Below are 23,742 nucleotides of genomic sequence, written 5' to 3'. Positions count from 1 at the left end.
TTACTGTTTGCTAAAGTGGTGGAAAGCTGCTTTTACTTAAATGGTTCTGCGTACTTCTTCCACCTTTTGGTTAAAAGGTTGTTTACAAACATTACTGCTTCTGTAGCTAATGCTAATGCATTAACATAAATATTCAATTGTTACTTTTAAAACTTAAAATACATTTTACTGATCATATGTCTTCCACTACTGCTTATTGTTTCTCGAAGACAAAAGTGTGAAGCTAATTACTCCAAAATAAAAACGTAGTTGAAGGAAAACCCTTTGAAAATGAACATTTACAAAGGAATAGTGTAATTTAAGTGAGATAACGCCTAATTGGCAATAGAACACCAATCAGCACTCATAGGGTGGAAGATAAGCGTAAATGAGTAAAAACACATTTTTCCAGACAACACCTCAGGCAAGAGCTTCAAGGCAAGGGTGTCGATTAAAGAAAAGAAAAAAAACAAGGGTTGGGTGTATCTGAAAATGCAATAAAAAAACTAGAGGGAAAGAGATAATTGAGATAATTAAAGACATTCTGTTCTTTCATCTGGTTACAGGCGCGTGCGCACACACACACTTTAGCAATCTCTCAACAGGTCCATAGAGGTCTGAACAAGACTCTCTCTCTCTCTCTCTCTCTCTCTCTCTCTCTCTCTCTCTCTCTCTCTCTCTCGAAAAAACCGAAAGCGCTGTGTGTAATTATTCCACTCTCTCGCAGCAGAGTGCCGACTGCTGAAAGCTCCGTACCACATCGCTCTCCATCGCTCCGCTCCGCACTGCGATTCGGCGAGGTGGCTCTCCTGGCGGACACTAACTAGCCCCAACTCCCGGACCCAGCGGTCGCCAGGGCACAGGAACCTGTTTGGAGGTGTCTCGACCAGACCACAAATGTGCGGGACCCGCGGCCGCTGCCCCCAGACCCGATGGGGAGGGAGACCAGCAGAGCAGTGATGGGACAGTTTTCGGGAGGATGCTGCTTGAGTTTTGGCATCCTCCTGCTTCTTGGTTTGCATGTACCGGCCACGTTAGGGAGAGGTAAGCACAGACACACTCTTTGCTGAGCTTAATTTTTGTTTTTTTGGGGGGGCGGTGGGGGTAAGGTGGGAGGAGGAGGAGGGGGGGTCACAGTCGGTGAGCGCAAACTCAAGGAAAAAGGTGCGTGTTCCTCGACAGAGTTTTGTATCTGTGGTTTTAGTTGATTTTTAAAAAAAAAAGTGATACTTCAAGTTTATGTGTGCGTGTGTGTGCAGGATATGTGTGATCCCGTTTTATACGCTGCTGAATTATTCAATTTTTCTCAAGTATTATTAAGTTGTTGTTTTTTTAAATTTCTAATGCGCCTCGCTCTGGCAGAGCAGTGTGTGACTGGTGATATTTTCTTAGTGTATTGGTATTTTCTTTTAAAGGTTCGAATTGAGTCCATTTTCATTTAACTCACTCTCTAATTAAGCTAATCGCACATCCTTAATTGATTGTGCATCACTTCTGCTCAGATAAAAGCTAAACTATAGATACACTGCTATAGATAAAATGAGTGCTCTTGTTGCCTTTCGGCATGTTTGAACTGTAATTGAAAGAAGGGAGCATATTTTTCCAGTAATGAGTCTCCTTAACCACATGAATCCTTAAAATTGAGAAGTTGATGAAATGTTAGTAAAAAATGGGGAAGCTGGTTGCATTTTGTTCACTTGTGCAGCCACTGTATGCTACTGTTTCACATAGAAGACAGTGCAATTTGCTTGAGAGCTGTTTTCACCTCCATAAGGTAACATTGACATTAGTTGCTTTGGAAATTGTGCATTTCGATTATATTAATTAATCAAGCATGTCCAAAAATGTGTTTATCAGTGAATGAAAAGAGTGGCTTTGTCGTCTAGGTTTCTGTATCAAATGAAACGGTGTTGTAAAAACCTACTAACCCTGAATTACGCAATTTTTTGTGTTATTTATTTACCTGATAGCAGTTTGTTTTGTAAGCCTGAGAGACTACAGAGATGTGATGCACTGTCTAAAAATATTTCCATTTGGTCAGTAAATTCCTCTGGTGAGTCCGTCCTGACCTATTGACATCCGTTTAGCTCACATGGCAGTGTAACAAAGATGTATTTGCAAGTCAATTAGTTAACTAGCCCCAAGGTTTTCATTTTTGCATCCCAAGTTTTGAAATTAGCTTCAACTTGGAAATTTGCATAGCATAAATATTAGATTAAGCATATGTATCTTCGGGGCAACTTTGCATGTCGAGATCAGGAGCGTTTTTGTCATTCTTTCAAAGTCAGTCAGAGGCGTTGAAAATCTGGCTGTGCATTGTATTTACATGATCAGCATTTCCACAGTGGCCACATTTGCTTGTAAAGTGTTGCGTTATATTTGAAAGCAATGACCCACAGTGCGCTTGGCAGGAAAAACAATAATGTTGTGAATAAAATGTGATTGTGTGAAAGATGTGGTTTTTATAAGCTGCATTGGTATATGTTATACAGCTGCAAGGTTCTCTGTCAGGCTGTAAAATAAATATTTATGTTGTGCTATAATATGGCTGTCACAGTCAAATACTTTATGCAGAAATGAAATGAGATGAAATGGAAAAGGCAGACTACACAAAAAGCTGACTAAATAATGTAAAACATGCATGCAAGGCTAAATTATGGAGCATGGTTGAAATATATCATTTCACGTGTAGACTGTCCTTCAGATGGCAATTTATATGTCAATTAGAAGTCAAGGTGTCATTCAGTAATCCTGACTTATTTTTTACATCATGTCTTGCATAGATGGGAGCCTTTAACCCACCTGCAAGCATACCATTTCAAGCTTAGCAAACTGAGAGACTGAAAATAACAAACTTACCCCAAAGGAGAAACCCAGAATTGGTGCCTACAGGTGGATTCAGGGAGGAGGCTGATGAAATGTTGAGCAGCAGCATTGAACTTAACAGAGGAGTTTGCACTGCCATCAGCTAAGAGTTGGCTGTGAGAGAGTCAGCAAGTGCAGCGCAGCTTGGATATATAATAAAGTTTTATATAAGTAGACCATGACATGAGACTGTAGCTACACCAGCTGAGTCATCTGGGAAGAACCGTGGCTCCGTAGACTTTGATGACTGTAAATCAATTAATTTGGACATTGGATAATAACAAAACATCCAGGATCAACATTCTGTGATTTTCCACATATGCAAATTAGCATTACTATTAATTACTATTACTAGTTTTAGTATTGCTGTTACTAATAAACTAAACTTACCAAATGTCTATTAATCCCGGCAGATAATAGTCTCCAACAATTACACAGTTTACTCCTTTCTGAGTAATGTTAGCTAAACTCTTTTAAATTATACTATATATGTACAACCTACTGAAAGATTTACATCCTCAGTGGGCTAATGAATGGGCTTGGGGCCACAGATATTATGTGGGAGTTTGAATGTATCGTGAGCCTGACGAAATAAGAGATGGTTGGTTTTTGGCCTTTTTTGTGGGACTTCTCGACAATAAGAAAAATACAGAATAATGTCAGCCTTATTCTTTTATTAAATGAGATGCTTTAATGGTATAAACTAATTAAATAGACTATTTGATTTAAAATATCAATTATATCCTAATAGGCTATGGGGGTAGAGTCGATAAATGCGTCCTCATTGCTGACAATACTGTTCAGCCATGTGACTAGTCAAGCCAGGACCAATCGACTCTTTTCTACCTACGTGTGAGCAGGAGGAGAAGTGGGAACCTGCCATTTTCCATGACAGTTGTGTGATAAACCTGAAATCATCATACAAGCCATTTTCTTATATGAAATCCCGACAATGGGTTTAAGGCGAAGGGTGGCACCTGGTACAGGCAGGATGTGACGCAAAAAGTATGTGCTGTCACGTAGCCGGTTCATAATTTGGTCATAAACAATCGAGTCTCTTGTTGTTCCTTGAATTTGTCTGAAGGAAAGAAAAAATGAAAGAAAACAAATGAATATGGGTGTCTGCCCTTACGAACAGAAGTTACAGTTACATCTCAACGTCCTTCTTCTACACCCTATATGCAACTGGCGGCTTTGCACTAGTCGCATGACAGAGACGTCATCAACACACTGTAAAATGACTTGCGAACTTTTGGGTTGTAGTGCATGTTTGAAAGGGGCTGTCCAGAAGATTAGGAAGGAAAACTGCCACTCTGGCCTTCCTGCAAGCCAAAATATCATAGCACTGCGGAAACACACTAGCACTGTAAGATGCTAACACAATGCAAACTTTCATTTCATTTTAGAAACTTAAATTTCCTTTTTATGTTATTAAATATGATAGTGTCTGAGAGGCTTAGGGCTGCAGCCCATGTTGCCCTTGTTGCCTCCTACTGCTAAAAAGGCTTCCTAGCGCGAACATGGCGCAAGTGGAAAAGCTCAAGAGAGAAACAGAAACAGAGAGAGCGAGCGAGCGAGAGTGGAATAAAGGGCAATGGAGTCATCTCTGCCATGTTTTATTTATCCTAAAAAATGACTGCCAGACTCTTGCTCAAGCTCCAGCTTTGATTTAACTGACATTTCACATGAGATGAATTCACGAGCACAGTTGGGCTGGTATCCAGAGCTGTTTCTATTCTGTAGGAGATCGCACGGTGGTCATATTGCCCAGTTTCACTATTACATTATTCAAAGGGAACCCATTTCTCTATCCAACTCACCACCCCCCTCTCCCACCATTTCTCCTCCACATTCAGAGGGAAACAATCTCAACAGCAGCTAAACAAGTGTAGGAAATATTGCCAACAGTGAAATCAGAAAGCTGCATAATCATCAAATGGGGAGATAATTGGGAATTAAACATACATACGCTCATTATACTGATAAAACATGATGAGAGTGTGGGTTGGACAGAGCTGTGGTAGTAATCAAGTAGCCATTGTCTTTTTTCTTTCTTTCTGTATGGGATATTGAGACTTTGGAATCTGCTCAATAGATAAGCTTTTGTACATGATATTCCCAGGAGATGTAGGATTGTTTGGAACTGAATCCATTTGTTTGCTCCAATAACAAACAAAGCTTTCACTACTGTTGATGTAACCACACATTTCTGCTCATTGTGGTATTGTGTAGATTATTGGAGGGCCTCTCCCCACTTTGCAATCAAGATTTGTCATTGTTATACAGCTGCAACAATTAGTCAATTAATCGATAAGTCTAATTGACAGAAAACTAATAACTCTATTTTGATAATTAATTAATTGTTTCAGTCGTTTTTTTAAGAAACCATCCCCGAATTCTCTTGTTCCAGCTTCTTTAATGTGAATAGTTTCTGGTTTCTTAAGTCATCTTAGATATTCAGTAGAGTGAATACTCTTGGGTTGTGGAGTTATTCGATTAATTGAGAGAATAATTGACAGATTTATCAATAATGAAACTAATCGTTAGCCTTAGAAATGTGTTCACTTTATGTGGTTTAAAGTAACTGGATGCAGTTTAGACATAGCTAGAATGGCGATTGTAGTTTAATCAAATTTTATTTCTAGAATAAAACATTGTCTTGCATATATTCAGGCCAAAAATTGCTTTATTTCTGTTTCCCTTTTGTACACATTCTGCATGTTGTCTGTACCCAAATGCTGAAGAATGACAAGCTTTCAAATGTTGTAATTTCAGTTGCCTCCTGCACATTTTCTTCACAGCCTTGAAGCTTTCTCTTCGATAAGGGCTAGCATTGCTGTCATGTGTGTTCTAATAACACTGAAAGGGAAGCCCTTGGAGATAACTGCCCATCCACAATGCACCATTCAATGCCTCGCTGGCTAACTCAAGGGCATCGCCTCAAAGGCAAGATTCACACCATACACCATTCACTTCAATGCCAAACACTCCCCCCACACACCTCTCTTACTCTGTGTAGCACTTTTGTTTCCTCTAAAGCGCTTTTATTTCATAAATACACCGTCCCTTCATCCTTTCTTGTTGTCCACTCCTCCCTCGCTATTCCTTTCGGTGTAATTTAGCTTCAGTGGATTGCTGCCGTGACAAATGTTTTGGTTCTGGTATCATTTCTCAACTCAGATGACTGAAGGAGAAAGGAGAGTTAAGCTTGGAGAGGCAGAACGAGGGAGCGGGGCATGTTAGGAAGGAAAAAGCAGAGGGAGACAGAGAAAGACAGATAGGAGGGTTACTATGTAGAATACTTAAGTATCTCATGTTATCAGTAACTGCCACAGCAGTTTGTCAGTTACAGGGAGCACCTGTCACTACACTCCCTGATGAATTAATTTCAAGAGTAATCAAAAACAAATACATATTTAATGGCTTTGGATCAAAGTAGAGGTTCACTGTTTGTCTGTGTGTGTGTGGTGTGGTTGGTGTGTGTGCTACAATTTTTTGACATGCAGTGAATGTGTTTATGCACCAGTTTAGGTGTCAGGTGATGAAAATATGATGAAAGTAAATCACAAACAACACATGTAGAAATCAGCAATAACATTTTTCTTTACTTGTTTGTGTTTACTCACAAAGGATCATTTTGTGAATGGCAACATCACATCCTAAAAATTACCTTGAGTATAGACAAAATGACAAAATTGATGTGACATTTATTGGAAATGCGTAACAAAAATGAATCCATTAAATGTGAATGTGTAATTACAGTTGGGTTGGGTTGGGAACCCATTATTTTCATTATTGATCGATCTGCTAATTATTTTCTCAATAATATTTCACAATAATGATGATAACAATATAATAAACTGTATTTGTATAGCCTGTTTCATACAAGAAATGCAGCCCAAAGGGCAACAGTAAAGAAATTACATGCACAAGTGCTTAACATAACAAAAAAGGAAGAGAATGCCATAATTAACGTAACATAAGATGGAAACTAAAACCCACTTGATAATAATAATAAGATAAAAGAATAAAGATGGTATTAGAATACATATAATGCATAAAATTAGATGAAATACTACATTTTAAAAGAAGTGGGACAGTGCCAAAGTGTGAAACATTGTTCAAAAAAGAATTTCAGGCATGTATCAGGAAAGTCTGAGCTAGTTAAAGGCTAAAGTGAACAGATACGTATGTTCCATAGCTTTGGGGCGTAATTGACAAAGGCTGCATCTTTCAGTTGTTGCTGTGAACCTCCGATAAACCAGCAGCAGATGATTGCAGTGTTCTTGAAGGCAAATGGTGAACAAGGGAGATAGCAATATAGCTTGGTCTTAGCCCAGTAAGGGCTTTGTATATAAGGAGGAAGACCTTAAAATATATTCTAAATGTTACAGGAAGCCAGTGCAGAGCAGCTGAAACTGGACTGATGGGCTCTCTCCTCTTAGTTCTGGTTAATAGCTGAGCAGTGTTGAATGAGCTGAAGTCTTTCAGTGTGTGTGTTTTTTTTTTTTTGGGGGGGGGGGGGGGGGGGTAATGTAAGTGCATTACAGTAATAAAGTGGAAAAGAAGGTGTGAATCAGTTTTTCATTATCTTTTTGATTTGAGGTGGAAAAATTGTGTTTTCATCACCTTGTTAATGTTGGACCTGAAGCTTAGATCTAAATCTAAGATAACACCAAGAGTGCCAAGGTGCCCAAAACACCTCATCTGGCTCCTTTACAAATACAGCAGCAACTCCACTGTGAGCCCCCTCCAGATGTCCGAGGCCCTCGCCCTATCTCTAAGGCTAAGCCCGGATGATCTCCAGAAGAAACTTATTTTGACTGCTTCTGTCCGTGACCTCATTCTTTAAATCTCTACCCAGAGCTTGTGACCATAGGTGAGGGTCGGAACGTAGACCGGCTAGTAAACTAAGAGTTTTGCCTTTTCGTTCAGCTCTTTCTGCACCACAGTGGTCTGGTACATATGCATTACTGCTGATGCTGTACCAATCTATCTGTCAAATTCATCGTCCACCTGACCCTCACTTATTAATAACACCGAGAGATATTTGAACTCCTTCACTTGGGGCAGCGATTCACTCCCAATCCAGAGGGAGCAGAGAACAATGGCCTCATATTTGGAGGGGCTGACTCTCTTTCTGGCTGATTCAATCTGTCTCAGTGCCTGTTAGATATCACAGTGTGTTGAAGGCAACAGAATCACATCATCTGCAAAAAGTAGAGAAGCAACGCTGAGGTCCCCAAACTCTCCCTCCAGCTGTGCCATGAAAATCACAAACGTAATCATTGGAAAGGGGCAACACTGCTTAAGCCCAACACCCAATTAGAACGAGTCTCACCTACTGCCAAATCATGAACATAGCTTTCATTGCTGTCCCGCTACCCCATACTGCTGCTGCTCCACACACAAGGTGCCTCGGGGGACACGGTCATACACCTTCTTCAAATCCATAAAGCACATGTAGACTGGATGTGTGAACTCACATCACCCTTCAAGTATTCTTGGGAGGGTAAAGAGCTGGTCCACTACTCAGTGACATTTTGACGCTAACACATACATACTAAGACCAAAGTTTGAATTTTCAGATTTGAATACATATTGAAAACTGGGAAAATTTGCATCAGCCTTGCAAGCTAGGAATCTCTTTTGAACCAAAACTTCCCTTTTAGTCTTTTAAGATTAGGTTGGCATCAAAAAACACACAATGGTGGTCAGAAATATGGAATTTGAATACTGAAACATATGAGTGTTTAACCCTGTTGATGTTAGTGGTTTCATTTGAATGTTGGGTGAATTCAAAGCTGTCCAGTAAATTCACGAACTCCATAGCTTTGGAGTCATTCTTTATATTAATATGAATATTTAGGTCTCCATTTAAATTACTTTATTATATCTAGTGATACCAAGTGAGATCAGCTCTGAGAATTCCCATAGAAATAGATGGATTGATGTCTTGGTGGCTTAAAGATGTAATGATGACAACTAATTCTGCTTTGAGCTCAAGGGCATGATATTCAAATGATCTAAATTTACCCAGGTCACATTACACATAAACTGTGTAGAGAAAATGGCTGAAATCCCTCTGTTTCCTGTTTTGTCTCACTGACTGATGAAAATTACAGTTTGGAGGACAAGCCTTTATCAGTGTTGCTACACTGGTTTTGCTGTTTAGACAGTTCTCAACTAAAAACATACAATGCAAATTCTTCTCAATTATCAGATCATTAACCAAAAAGGATTTGTTTCAGTTGTAGGGTTTCTGTGACAGGAAAGGAGACTGTGGCTGAATGTTGACAAATTTAAGATTACTAAGACAGGTACCAGATGGTCTGTGATTGTTATGATGTGTTTGACTATGCCGCCGGCTGTTTAAACCTGCAGTGTGGAACTTTTACATATAAATGAACGTCCGTTACATTGAAGCCTTTGCCAAACAAGCTCACACAACGCTGATTAAGCCTATCACTGCCAGATAAATCTCTCTGTATTTCACTGCATACTGAGTTTTTAAATCTAGTGTCAGGTTTGACTTTCCTGTGCTGGCCGGATGAATGCATTCTGTGTTTGCTCTCAAAGCAAAGCATGGGCACTAGAAACTTGCATGAGCTAAGCCGCCTAACTTACGGTTAGCTCTCTGTTAACTTGAATTGGGATAAAATAATTTAATTGTGCAGCTCTCTAGACTTTCCAAATGTTATCGAACCAATCGATCAAATTCTGATAGTGAAATGCAGCATTTGTGTGACACTCAGTCAAGTCATTCCCTGGATGCTTTTGGTAATGTGGAGCAGAGAGTTGGGTGAGGGTGGTGAGATATAGGTGGTCTGCTTGTGTGCACTGTCCTCCGTGTTTATGCACACATGCTTGTTTGGGTATGGCACCCCAAGAGCATAGGTTGACACCAAATAGTCTGGATCCAGTGATATTTGGATGAACCCCATCTGGTTTAAAGTGGCCTTTACCGCTCCAAAGATATTGAAATTGTCAATAAACTTTATCCCATGGGTGAGGCACGCAGATGTCAGCCATATATTCAGGCCAAGGAGTCTGCTAAAAGATTTGATTCCTTTCCCAAAAGTTGGAATGGGGTTTGAGATGAATACATGTTGCGACTGACAGTTTTTCCTGTAGCAGGGAAAAATATTTTTTTCAGGATCTCAGAGCCAGTTTTCCTTTGCAGAATGTCAAAATACCCAGTGTGGATAATAATCCTCACATTACTTGGATGTGTAAAGAGGATAACTGGCAACACTTCTGTTAGCTCCCTAACAGATGTGTCAGCCTTAGTTAGATTTTCAGTCTTAGCTATTCTCACATGCTCATAGATTCCACCATCAGAACAGGGTCTGGCTAATCAGGTGTGGTGTTATCAATATTTCTTCTGGTGCTTGGCCTAGCAATGGATTTGGGGCTATTTCATGGGTTTTGATTACTCTTAATAATGGTGTGATTAGCTTCCCTGGGTTCAACGTTGTTAGTACTCCTATATGAAAGTAAAAAACAAATTCTATGTGGGTTATGGACAACATGTCAGGATAAAACAAGACATCTTAGGTTGAATCTTGGAATTTGAGAAACTATGATCGACATTTTGCAATATGTTTTCACATTTTAGAGACCAAATGACAAGAAAATAATTGACAGATTAATCGATAAATAAAATCATCTTTACTTGCAGCTCTCTATGAAACATATGCTATCAGGTCCGCATAAACAGTAGTCATCAACCATGTCAACTGTGACATTGTCCTACTCTTGATGGGATGAGACCAGTAAGGTGTGATGATAAATGTTTAGTGAAAGCTAACACAGGACTGTGCAACCACAGGCACAAACACTGTTTGTTTGAATGCGTGCAACCTCCAAATTGGTGGCATTTCAATATAAGCTGTGATCCCATTTAATGCTCCGGCTCTAGCTTTTGTTTTGGTTTTGTCCTGTTTCTGTCTCATGAATGCAGTATCTGTTGAAAGACTGGTTAATTGTTAGGAAGCTATTGGGGCTGTTTATCCACTTTCCTTATATCCTTTTGTGAATTCCAGTGAGGATTGCTTTTCCTCTCTCTCCAGCAGAAAAATCAGATGACATCCCAAGCTACAGAAAACAACCACCCTGTCTATATTTCATGCCATGTCTGTCCTCAAAGGCCATTTGGTGCTTTTGTGAGTGTCAGAGATGCAAGATGGGGTTTAAGAGTCCTTCTTGGCGTATGAAACCTACCTCTCTGTGGTCATGTGTATTCTATATGCTGTAAAACCAACAAAGCTCTGTCATTCGTAAAACGAAACACCAAGTGGAATCCCACTGGCCTTTGAAGATGCCTTCTGTTTATTTCAGAAGTAATGTTCTGTCCTGCAGACAAAGAGGGACTATTCAGAAGCACAACAGCATTTGTCCTTAAGAAGTGCAAATCTATAACACATCAAACTCAAAGTTGATCTCAGAGATGGCAAAAATGATGACTTATATACTTTGTACCAAAGTGAACTTGGGGCAAACAGACTATATTAAAGACCAATGCATTTTCTCTAATCCAGATTTCATGAGTGTATAAAAAACAAATATCAAAGGCAAAACTAATTGTGACGTTGACAAAAATAGCAAGTAACCCCATATATAAACTGCAACTAATTGGTAATTTTTGCATAGCTTCATCCCTCAAGAGAAGAGAGATTCTTATTAAACCCAATATATGTTGGATTTAGAGATGACTTTTTTTTCCCCCTAGGAGGTAAAGTAGTATCAGAAAAGTATCTTTGGCAGTAAGCAGGATCTCATTTCAAAGTGATAATAATCACATAAAAATATAGACATTAAGTTGTATCTAACAAAAAAGTATGTTTAATATTAGTGAGAAATTGCTATTTTGCCACTGAAATGGGTGCAGTAGAAAATGTTGGCAAGCAAAAAAATCCTTAAATACAAATATCATCAGGGAATCATTGTGATTTTCTAAAAACCAAATAGAATAAAATGAATGAATAAAACAAATGAACAAAATACTGTAGAGGTTAATGAGGCTGCTGCACCCTTGTGCATAAACCTGTATTTTCACTTCTTGTTAATGACTTACTTCATACTTAAATTGCATTTTAATTAATTGTGACAAAACATATTTATATACAATTTTCCCACTGAACACGTACACTACTTAACTGCCTCTATCTCGCCTTCAATACATGATTTCACTCTGCTTTAGGCATTTCATTTGCCGTATGTCCCTTGGAGAGAGCTTTGATAAGAACATTTTAGTGCTTTAGGGTAGAATAACTCTCTGCTTGCTGAGCAGAAAGAATAAACTCCATCGAACAAGAGGAGGCACATCTGTGTTTGCACCTATTGTCTCTAACTATTTACCTTTGCTGTCTCTTTGTTTTTGTGTTTGTTCAGCAGAGAAAAACATGATTCGTTTGATAAAAGCACACAGCGTTCAATAATCACAAGTTCAACATTCACTAAGCAGTCTGTGCAGCTCATCTCCGTCTTTCACTGCTTTGTTGTCCCCTTTGCTGGCCTCCCTCCATCCCCTCTTAGACCCTTCCAGCCGTGATCAGCCAACACTGGTCAGCTCTCCCTTGCTTCCTTGGCCTGTTCCAGCTCTTTACCCTCCTGGCCTGCTCAATAGCAGAGTGTCACTCTTTACTTGGAACTGCAGACTTTCTCTCCTATTTTTAACACTCCAGCTCCATCTGACTCCAGCCCTCCCTCAACTCTGTCCACTTGCTCAGACCAGGGTTCATAACACTAGTGTGTTGTTGTTATTTTTATGCCTAGCTCTTAACAGGAGTCATGCTTCTTGAAGTATGTTCAGCTCATCCTGTTTTGGCTGGTTATGCTTTTGAGCACATCATTATTTTCATTTGCACCTATAATAAATGACTCTGTCCAAAAACATGTGAATCAGTAAATATTTCACTTTCTTCTGGGTGTATTTGTGGCTGCATTGGTCCCATTTGTTTAATATGAATCTGAATGTGAATCAAAAAATTCTTCTTGCTTCACTGATTGAGATTCTAATGAGAATAAATTACATATTTTAAACCAAATGTGAAACCACATAAAAAAAGGATCATTTTTATTTACCTGATTCCTGAGATGTGTTGAAGGTCTTTTCCTCTTGCTAGTTAAATTTAACTTCATACATAAAGTTGTGTATTTTCCTCCGCTCTCTGAGCTCCATTGCAAGGTTATGCATGTGTAACTTTGATGAGGTTCCCCTTCAGCCAAGGACTCCCCTTTGTCATTAAGACAGATAACATCTATTCTGCGCATCGATGTGGGTACATTCATTTAAAGACTTCTTTTGTTTCACCTCACAGACAGCAGAATCAATAAATAGCATTGCCTATTTCTGCTTCATTTCATTTCTTTGCTGTTTTGGACCAACTCAACCACCGAGCTGGAGACAATGCAGCCTCTACAGAGACAGGGCTCTTATATGTGTATACTGTATGTATTATTTAGGAGTTGAAGAAAGACTGCTGGTGTTACTTTAGGTTTGTGAGAGGAAGAACATTTTCTCTGCAGAGAATAAAACCAACAATTAATTTATCTTAGTGACAAGTATATCCATGTAGCCACAGCTAGAATAGCTTGTGCAGCCATGCCATAGAACTCCACTGTCATCTGAAAGAGCAAAATAAACAACCACACTGTCACACTGTGTGACATATTCCTCTATTGCAAGCAACGCTGAAACATTGCACTCAATTCTGAAACAACTCCATGACACAGCTTGGTGTTAGGCAGACATCATGCTGGTGCACCCTGTTCCATATTTAAACTGCTTTGCTCATTTGACAAGCTTAGAGGAATAAACACATTTCTTCTTGAAATGCTGAGTAAATGTTCTTTCAAAGGAATCTCATTTGATTAACACGAGAATGGTACATGTTGATTCAGAGTTTGGTTTAAAATGGGACAGCTTTTGTAACTGGTTACTGGAAATAAGAAAGATATTGAATAAAGGGAGTAAACATTTTTCACATACATATGTCATCCACATCAAATGTAGTTGGAATGTATTCAGCAAGCCTTTATACTGAGTGATCTGGTCTCTTGTTGTTTGCCATAAATGGCTTTTGTAACCGCCACTTTATTGTCAAAAGCCATATAAGAAACAGGTGCGAGACACAGCGTATCGGAAGGTTATGTATCTACAGTATTTCTGCAGTATGACTCTTGCAATTGTCATCCTGTCGTGGTCTCCAACCAGAGCCTGTACTGACAAGACCCATATTCAAAGCACCGAATTGTAGAAGCATCTGAAATTGAAATGTCAGGTTGAAATGAACATGCCTTGAATTAGAAGTAGAAATAGAAAGACAAGCTATTGTGCAGCAGCATCGTGTGTTGACATTTTTCTGTGCATTGAGTTTACTGACTGTCTGGAATACCCTGATACCACATTCAGTTAGAGTGAAAAGCCTCTGCATTTTCCAGTGAAAATGGCGAAGTTTTTCTTCTGTGGAGTATCGTAATGAGACTGTAACAACGGTCTCATTTTCCCACTTCTAATCTGTTATTTTGAGATCAGCTAATGTCTAGGTATCCTTCTCTTTTCCTGTGTTGTATAGCTGTAATCCAAAACAAGGCTTGATAAAATAAGAGGATAAAACCCAATTACCCAGTAGGCAGTCCTGAGTCATCTCCCATTTGTTCCACCCATTTTCTCCTTTGTCTACTCCTCTTTATCTCGACTTGTATGGTTTACTCAAAGCCCACCCCAGCTGATTGTAGTCTATAGGTAAAAAGAAGTGAGATAAAATAATGTGAAGGAGAAACTGAAGTGAGCTAATCGATGGTATGCAGCTTGCACACAGGGATCCTCTTTTTCTCTTCAGCATAATCTTCCATTGTGATTGTGAAGTTGGTGCGCCTGGCTTCTGAAGGGACCAATTAAGGAACGGGAGGGCAGGAGCCTGAACTGCTGGCTCTCCTAATAGCCTACTGGCTGGAGTGGTCCTGATCCATAGTCAGTCAATAACGCAGGTGTCCCCAGACTCAGCCATTGAATGCCAACAATCAAACTCAAAATGACAGAGAAGAAAAAGGTAGGGAGGCTTATCTCCGACTTTCAGCTACTTAAAAATAGAGTGTCCTGACGGCGCTGATGGAGCTCAGGATTTATCCATAAGGGCTGCTTTATAACAACACAACATAACAATCCTACCATATACACCTGTAATCTCAGTGTAATAGTTAACCTGTGTAGATGTGTGGCAGACCACAGAACATTAATTAACTTCAGATCCTGATGGAGCCGGTGTTAATGAAGTCACCGCTGCTGTGCCGCGTGCGTAAATGCGCACAGTCTGTTTCTCAGTTTGGAGACGCTCTTATCGTTTCAGCAGCTGTGTGATGCTGCACCCAGCTGTGACACAACCAGCTGTGAGCAACCAACAGAACGTCAGTACTGATGATTCTGTGACATCCTGGATACATTCAGTGACACCTCAACAGCATTATTTTACGTTTCAAACATTAATATAACAAATTTCAGATCTGCATGAGTTGCAATAATAGCTGTATTCTGACATTTGACATTTCGGTGGATTATATTATAGATGTGAAATACTAGAGATATAAAAGAAGCAAAATACATGAAAGTTGGTTCGTGATTGTGGACAGTGATTGTATGTGCACCTGTGTTAATTTCCACAGTGTGAGGCTTATCTGCTCTCTGCAGTTTTCATTATGGATCAACCTGTGTGCTGAAATGTGGAGGAAAGCCTGAAACACTGGAAACCGCTCTGCTTACTCAAAAAGACACAAAACAACAGTAAATTGTTCTCAGCTGCAAAACTATATGGTCATGTTTGCACCATCATATCATTATTGCTAAGTCTTTTGTGGGTAGGATCTTAAAATGGTGCAAATACTGCGCAATTCACAGTGTTATTAGCAACAGCAATCTCTTCTTTGTGGATTTGGCCCTTTGTATTTACCATCACATTATTATGTTTTTGACAGTACACTGATCTAATAAATAATTAACTATTCAACTATCCAATGCTTAGCAAACATATTTTATCCCAAGACTGCTTTCCCACATTTTTTAACTTAAAGTACACCGTATATTTGGATGTTAGTGTATGTGCGTACATTTTTCTTTGTTGGATCAGTGTTTGTTGTAGCCATCACACACTGAGGAAATATGCTGCTGACATTCAGCTCCCCCTTTGCTGACCTACAAGGTGTACGATAACCTACAGGAACAGCAGGCTTGTTTTTCAAGGCTAATGGAGAACACTCCCAAGGCAGAACATAAACTCGGGATGTTATGACCCATCTCAAAGGGATTTTGTTCATTCTTATGCTCCAGCATTTCTATAGATGGGGTAGAGTCAGGTAGTCCATAATGTAATGTGACTGCTTTAATTTAATCAATAGCCGTAGATATCGCTTACCAAGTTCTTTGAATATTCGGCTTTGGATTACTGGTCAATGTCGCCTCGGTGGATGTGATGCACCACAGATTTAAGCGACTGCGTTATATTCTGATTATATTCTGTTGTTCCTTCCTGTCAGTGATTTCTGTAGTAGTTTCTTAGTCCACCTGCTGCTGATGTATGATCGCTTTTGTATGACTCAGAGCAAGGACTGACACATGAGAAAGGCTCAAGGCATTTATCTCTGCTTTCTGTACCACGCAACACAGGATACACAGGGTGCTCTTTAATAACAATAAACAACTATTGACATGGCAAATAATTATTTTTAAAGTGTTTTCTTGTTTTGTTTTGGTGAGTCTAAGAATAGCAATACCATTCAATGTTAAGTTGATCAAGCAATAAGTCGATTAACAGAAAAAAAAAATCTAAAATTCTCTTGTTGTAGCTTCTTAACTATTTTCTAGTCCTTTATAGTTGAAACAGAATATCATAGTGTTTTGATTAATCGAGATTATTAATTAGTTAGTTCAAGCCCTTTGTGAGTCCACTGGTCTATCTTTGACACTTTTGTCTAACCAACAGATCTAAAAAAATAATTGTCTGTTCCATCATGAAATTTTATGAGCTCATTTATTGCTCCTTAAAGGATGCACCATGGTCTTGTTTCAGTATTTAATTATTTTCACTCTGGTACTTCTGTCTTTGGGTTTGTTACGCTTGCAGATGGACCTAAAATGAAATTGTAGACCTTTCATTTTGTTTATTATTTTGTTTTGCCGGATTTTTTTTTTTAGCAAAGCCATTTTTCACTAATATTTACACACAATATACATGGATATGCTATGGCATTGTGATCATAGTGACAAATATACCCATCAAGACAAAATGGCTTTCCCTTCCAGTGGCAAGGCCCAAAGCTTATCACTGTCAAATAATTTCCCACTTTGCCATTTGCCGCTTCTGCTTCTAGCATAATATAATACACATTTGGAATCTCTGGTTCCATTGTGCCTGTGAGAAGCACTGCTTTGACGTCCATGCCTCATTTCATATTATTTCCACCTGTCTCTTTTCACCATGACGGATATAGGCACAGTTTTTGCATGTCCATTGTTCTTCCTACTGTGTCATTTTATTACAGCAACCCATTAGCTCCTTCTGGGAAATAGAGCCTATATTACTATGCTATTTTGATAGCGGGAGAAGTCTACCTTCCTGCTACCAGCTGAGATTGTGACAACCAGCTCCTGAAGAGAGGAGGAAAAGGAGTGACAGAAATGCACATTTTACAAGGCTACCTTGTTCTTAGTGTCAAGGCAGTGCAGGATAAAAATATAAGGACATGTACAGGCTTTCTCCATTTTATGCTTTATATTTGATTCATTATTGATGGAAGATATATTACTGTGCGAAATGCTGGGAACTAAATATTGTAGCAGTCTGTATGTCTATACCTGCCACAGCCCATTGCCACGCTACCCTGTAGCCAAAATACCATTTAGATTTATTTATATTTGTGGGTTTCTAACTTTGCGTGCGTGTGTGTGTGTGTGTGTGCGTGTGCATGTGTTTATAAATGTGATTTGTTGATTCTCTCAAGTGTACTCTGTGGAGGCTAAGAGACCTCATGTGGTCTAATTGTGGTTGTAGGTGCTATTGATTTGTCTGCATCCGTTCGTTTATTTCCTTTCCATCCTATATTATCGTCAACTCATCTTAATTCATGTCTCTTACTCTCATTCTTCTCTTCTTTGAAAGCTGTTTCACGTGTAAGAGTAGCTTTAGTTCCTTGCTCACTGCACACTGTGTATCTGTTATCATCAAGTAAATGCAATATGTGCCAGATAGTTGTGTTTGTTGGGCATGTGTGCACCTGTGCAATGTTGAGTTTCTGAGTCTGCAATTTATTTTATTTTTTTACAAAATGAACATCTGCAATACTCAAGTGGACACCGAACTGTTTATGTACTCATTGTCTTCCTGTTTGTCATTCCTTTATTCACATATTCAATACCTGTGACATATTGCTCACCTCTTATACAATGGTCCTTCAGAGCTTCTCTTTTAATGTGTCAATGGTCTGAGCTGGGTGTCTTTTTGTAGCAGGAGCCCTGATGTCTGCTTGCTCTACGGTTCATTGCTTACTCTTTATTTCTACTTTTCACAGAGTTTGAGACAGCTGCTCTGTCAGAGAATTGAATACACCATGCACACTATTTATATTAGTTTTAGACACATCATTTATTTTATGCATTTGTATAAATGGTCAACTTTTTGACTATTGTAATAGCTATTAGATTAGTTATACAGTTATCCACCAAATACTTATTTGACCTTTCTGTTGAGTTCCGTTGTAGCTTTAATTGTACAGTAGATAAACAATTACAATTATTCTTATTGTCATATATAAATGGTTTAGTCTATAATATGTCAGAGAATAAAGTAAAAAGAAAGTTAAAAAATGTTCATAGAGCCCATGGTGGTATCCTAAAATGTCTTGATTTTTCAGATAAATAATCCAAAACCCTAATATATTCAGTTTATTATCATAGAAGACTAAGCCCAGCATATTGAGACCTTTACAGCTGTTATTTAATAGCCTCATATGCAGAAATCCAGATGTTATTGATTAGAATTTTATTGAGACTTACAGTATACATGCATGTCTGTTAGCCAGATCCACTCTACAAATCTGATTATATATGTCATGGTTTTTCCCTGAGCCATATGCAAATCAGGATGACCTCTTGTCTAGCAAAGGGAGTGGCTATAATGCACCTCAGGTTGTATAGTAAGGCATAGCCAATAACATTACGGTGTAACTAGATACAGGACCCTTGTATTGTGCATGCTGACTTACTTCCATCTTTTACTGACACTCCTCAATGTAATGGTTCCATTGTTAATGTTATAAGTTACACCTGTTTTATTTTTCCTAATATAACAAGACAATATGCTGCAAGATTACTCAAAGCTACATTTTCAATAGTTGAAAAGTTTTGGACACAGTTGATATTGAAACCAGGCAGTTGTGAATTTTGACTGAACAGATGATGAAATGCATTTCAGCTTGTAACTAACTTTCAGGCGAAATTGTATGAGAAGCACATTACACATGGGGAGACAGAATGTGATTGGCTGCATGAAAATATGAATCCTCAGAATTACTGACAGCTTGTAGTTATGTAGGTTTGATGTGTTACATTAATTTCTCCTCTTTTCTCCTTGTGTCATTATCCTTGATGGCTTGCAAATACCTTGCAAATGATTTTAAAATAGCATTGTAGTTGCAATTGTATGCAGTGTGTTACTGTAGTACAACAGCAAAAAAGAAGAGACAAAGCTGTAGGACACCATGAATACAAATAGAATACAAACCATTCATACATTACTGAGTCCGATCATTTATTTAAAGTTGGATGTCTTACTCCATCAAATCATTCTACAAGAACTGTCAAGGACGATGCAGGATGGGTATGTAATGGCTACCTTGTAGAAAAATGTACCATTGTACTTGGTCTTATCCAGTTTTGTTCACCTTGAAAAAGTGGTCTAAGTGTGTCATATTATTTCAGAATTAATAGGTGTGTCATGAAAATGTAACTGAAACAGGCAGAATATAACAACACATTGTGAATATAACGAAAAATATAATAAAATATTTATCATAGTCGTTTTTCTCAAACAATAACTGCCAAAACATTTAGCACATCATTAAGTTACTGTATGCCAGGGCAATAAATGGTAAATAACACTTTGCTATTTTATTAGCACTGACAAAATTATGCATCACCGTATAAATTATAGACAACTCGTCGGAAATGTCCTTGTGCTCTCTGCTTGTTCTCTCTGTGACTCATGCTGATGTTTTTTAGTACAGGTGGCAATAATGGATGCAAAACTGCAAACCTGTTGTCATCTTAAAATCTGGCTCGGGGAAAGAGCTGCTGGCAAGTCAAACAGCAAAGCTCATTTCTCAGTGGTCCGCTGCAGCCTTCAGCTGACTCTGAACCGACTGGATCTTTCCTTGATTCACCTCAATTGAGGACAGTGCTGTGCTTGTGCATCGCAGGGATTGCATTGATTACAAGCAGCACAAAGCATAGGCGAGGATGTCATTAGGCATTCTTTTTATCACACCTCCAATTGTGTTTTGACAGTTTTATCAGGAATGAAGGAGCTGCTCTGTAAACAGAATGAACAATATGCTTTTTCTGGCTTTAGTATTGAAGTGTCCCCCTATCAGTTGGACTGAGAGCATGCTATTAAATAACTCCAATTCTTATTGTTTCATAATATTTTTTAGAAAGCTAACAGAGCACAAGTCCCTGCACATTATCATTGAAGGGACAACATCTGTATGAATCCATTAGGCTCCGCTGGTTCTCAGAGCTGCTCAGCTGCTACACCAAAGGAGGGAGTTTGGTCTTCTTTTATTTAGATGACCTGGTTCTCATGGCCCAGTCAAGACAGCAGGCTATGTTCCAATCTGCCTAATTAATGCAGCATCTTATCAAGTTCTGCATAAATGTTGTGGAAGCAGTTAGGTGGGTGCGGTAACTGCGATTGACCACAGCGATTTTGGGGAAGGGGACACCGCTGAGTCTAACCAGCGCTTGTTTTTTTCAGTGTCAGGTTTTGTATTGAGGAAAGGAGAAATGATTATCATGGACACAAGTTGATACGTACACTGATACTCTTGTGGCCAAGTCAGTTTTTTTAGGGCATTGTTGTAAGCAAACAAGTGGCTTTGTGAGATGCTAGAGGGGCTTTTAATTTGAAACAATCAATACAGGCATTAGCGACACGTGGTGACCGAGCCCCCAGGCAGTGTGCCGAAAGCTCCTCACATCACAGGAGGGATTGGAGTAAATTTCCAAAAAGTTGTTATCTGTATAAACTGATCACATATTGGGAATCTAAATTGTTACTTTCTCACCTGAAAAATTATTAAAACTTAATAAAGTGACATACTAACATTCCTCCAGTGAAATTTACAACAGATTTTGGCCTGGCTCAAAATCTTTGCCATTGGTGATTGCTGCCAGTTGGTGCAAAATGCATTCTGGGACTTGATGTTACTTCATCACTCAGTCAATCAGTCAGTCAGTTAGGGTTTATAGGGCTGGCTGTTGCGGTCCAGCCAAAAAATGTGATGGGACAATAATATGTTTGGCAAACCAAGCAAACCAGAGGGAAGACACAAGAGAGTTTAGAGGGAATTTAGTTGGAAAATGACAGGCGTACAGTCAGTCAGTCTATTGGGCAGACAGCATCAGGCAAACAGGATGCTGCCAGCAACTAAAGCAGCAATAGCTAATAAGGACCTAATATAGAGGTGAGGAACAGGTGTACAAGCAGGTGGCTGCATCCGAAGACTGACAGGGTGGGAAAACAGAACAGGGGCTACAAGTGGGCAGGTGAGGAATGACTAGTAGGGTAAAGGGAAACAGAAAATACATCCACATGAGATACTTTTGAACTTTGTTAGCTTCTTATGAAAAGTTTGTTATATAAAGATATTTCATACGGACATCAAGAAAATTCACCTTATTTGTGAAATTAACTACATTTTATATTTCCTCCAAACCCTAAACAGCATGCAAGTGTATTTATGATGAATAATATTCATTTAGTACAATAATAAAAGGAGAATCCAATCTGCTGGTCCTCTTATATCGGTATCCCTGAGCTGCATTGTTAATAAATGATCTTTTATTTAATATTACACCATCTATCTAATTTAGATAATAAACTTTGAGTTATAATACAACTTTTACAGTTTGTTCATTATTAAGATATAATGTGATGCTTGGAAAACACATTTCTTTTTAAACAGAATGCTTACATGTCCAGGAGAGACGTGAGGGTGAAGGCACAGCATGTGAATGCTTTGGCATTTATGAGATGATTATGAGACAGTGTGCCTCAGTGCTCATCTTCTTTTGTGCTTCTCCTGCCAGATCTAGCCTTGTCACATCAGATACAATTTCCCAGACACACAGTATATGAATTTTAAATTCACTGAAATGCATGCCTAAAAGCTTTGATCCCCCTGCTCTATTTTCTAACCTCCCTCTTCTCTGCAGGTAGTGGAGCATTAACCTTTAGCCAGTGCTTCTGAAATGAGGGCTGGGGCTGTGGGAGTCTGGTACCCTTACAGTACCTCCCCAATCTCCAACTTCTCTGATTCTTGTCCCAGTGAACCTTTCTCATTCTTGCAAAAATGAGGACTCAGTAAAGGTGGCTGGCTTTGATCAAGAGGGCTCTCTCCCCTCTAGTGCTTGATGGCTAACACACAAGAGCAAAAACCTTCATGAATGCACCGGAAAAGTGAAAGATGACTGCAGTGTTAAAGAACAGTGATCAAGTGAATTTCAAATGAAGGCCTGTTGTTAGAGTACTTGGACCTTAAACTTTGAGAACACAAACATTCAGTCCATTGTATGAAACGATTTTAAAGGATATGAATTGCTTAGAAAAATAAATTCTTATACCCTTGTCAAGACTTGTTTCTCCTTGATTTTCATATATTTTAATTGAGAACAGGAAATAAAGATCTATCAGGCTGAATCTAGGCTATAGGCTCCTAACTAGCCTGGGATTGGGTGAAGTCTCATGCCCTAATGATTACAAGCCTGAGGCTCCTTTCATTGTTGCTGAAAGTGATTTATGCAATAGGCAGTTTTCTGTTTTGCTATGCTCATTTCAAAGTTTCACCTTCTTACATTCTTACACAGAGGGATGCACCAATGTGACTCTTTCTCTGCTGATACAGATTCTAGTACCTAAACTAGGGGGGGGGACTCATGGAGATCATTCATATGCAAGCTAACATGAGGCTGTAACTGTGAAACATAACTTGTGGAGGAGAGACTTTCCAACCGTATTTTTAGGTTTTTTTTTAAATACATTGATCTAGACAGTTCATGTGATTGTCTCATTATAGCACATCAATCTTTATCAAATTTTGAACACATTTTGACTTAAGGGCAGACCAGAGACAGGCAGAGGAAGTTGAGGGGCAGAGGCCCAAATTCATAAAAGACGATTTTTGCAAATAATGAAATACATATATGCCTGGAACGACTATTTTTGCAACACTATGAAAGGGATATTAAAATGTAGATAGTTTGCCTGTGATACTTGTGTACCTGTATACAGTTCATATAATATTTAAAACTACTTCTACTCCTTCTACTAATAGTTATAGGTCTAGACCTTCCCACAGAGAAATTACACCCCCTTATGCACTGCTACTTAACACTGCACTATAACACGCATAGATTTACATGCCCTCAGGGCAACACATAATATTGCACCGCAAGCAAAATCACTGTCCACTGTAAACTTAAACATCTTATCAGGGCACATATGCAGCAGCACCTGGGGATCTGTCTAGCTCCCCCAGCTGCTTTGCCCACCCAGGTGCTACATCTTTAAGCTGCTCTTTTAAAATCAATTACATTTAACACTGAATCACTCGCGACATAGACAAAGA

The 23,742-nt window shown here is 38.9% G+C and overlaps 1 protein-coding gene across 1 annotated transcript in view; it reads left to right on the top strand.

Annotated features, from left to right (window-relative positions):
* Positions 1–937: 937 nt before the first annotated feature.
* Positions 938–23,742, top strand: part of LOC133995330 (netrin receptor UNC5D-like) — a 169,712-nt gene continuing 146,907 nt past the window's right edge. The window contains exon 1 of the mRNA XM_062434681.1: positions 938–1,023. Coding sequence (XP_062290665.1) covers positions 939–1,023 — 85 coding nt within the window. The 5' untranslated portion in view covers position 938. The remainder of the gene's footprint in view (positions 1,024–23,742) is intronic.

Source organism: Scomber scombrus, chromosome 15 (genome assembly GCF_963691925.1).
Source record: "Scomber scombrus chromosome 15, fScoSco1.1, whole genome shotgun sequence".
Taxonomy (NCBI): Eukaryota; Metazoa; Chordata; class Actinopteri; order Scombriformes; family Scombridae; genus Scomber; species Scomber scombrus.
This window is presented reverse-complemented; position numbering and strand designations above follow the sequence as displayed.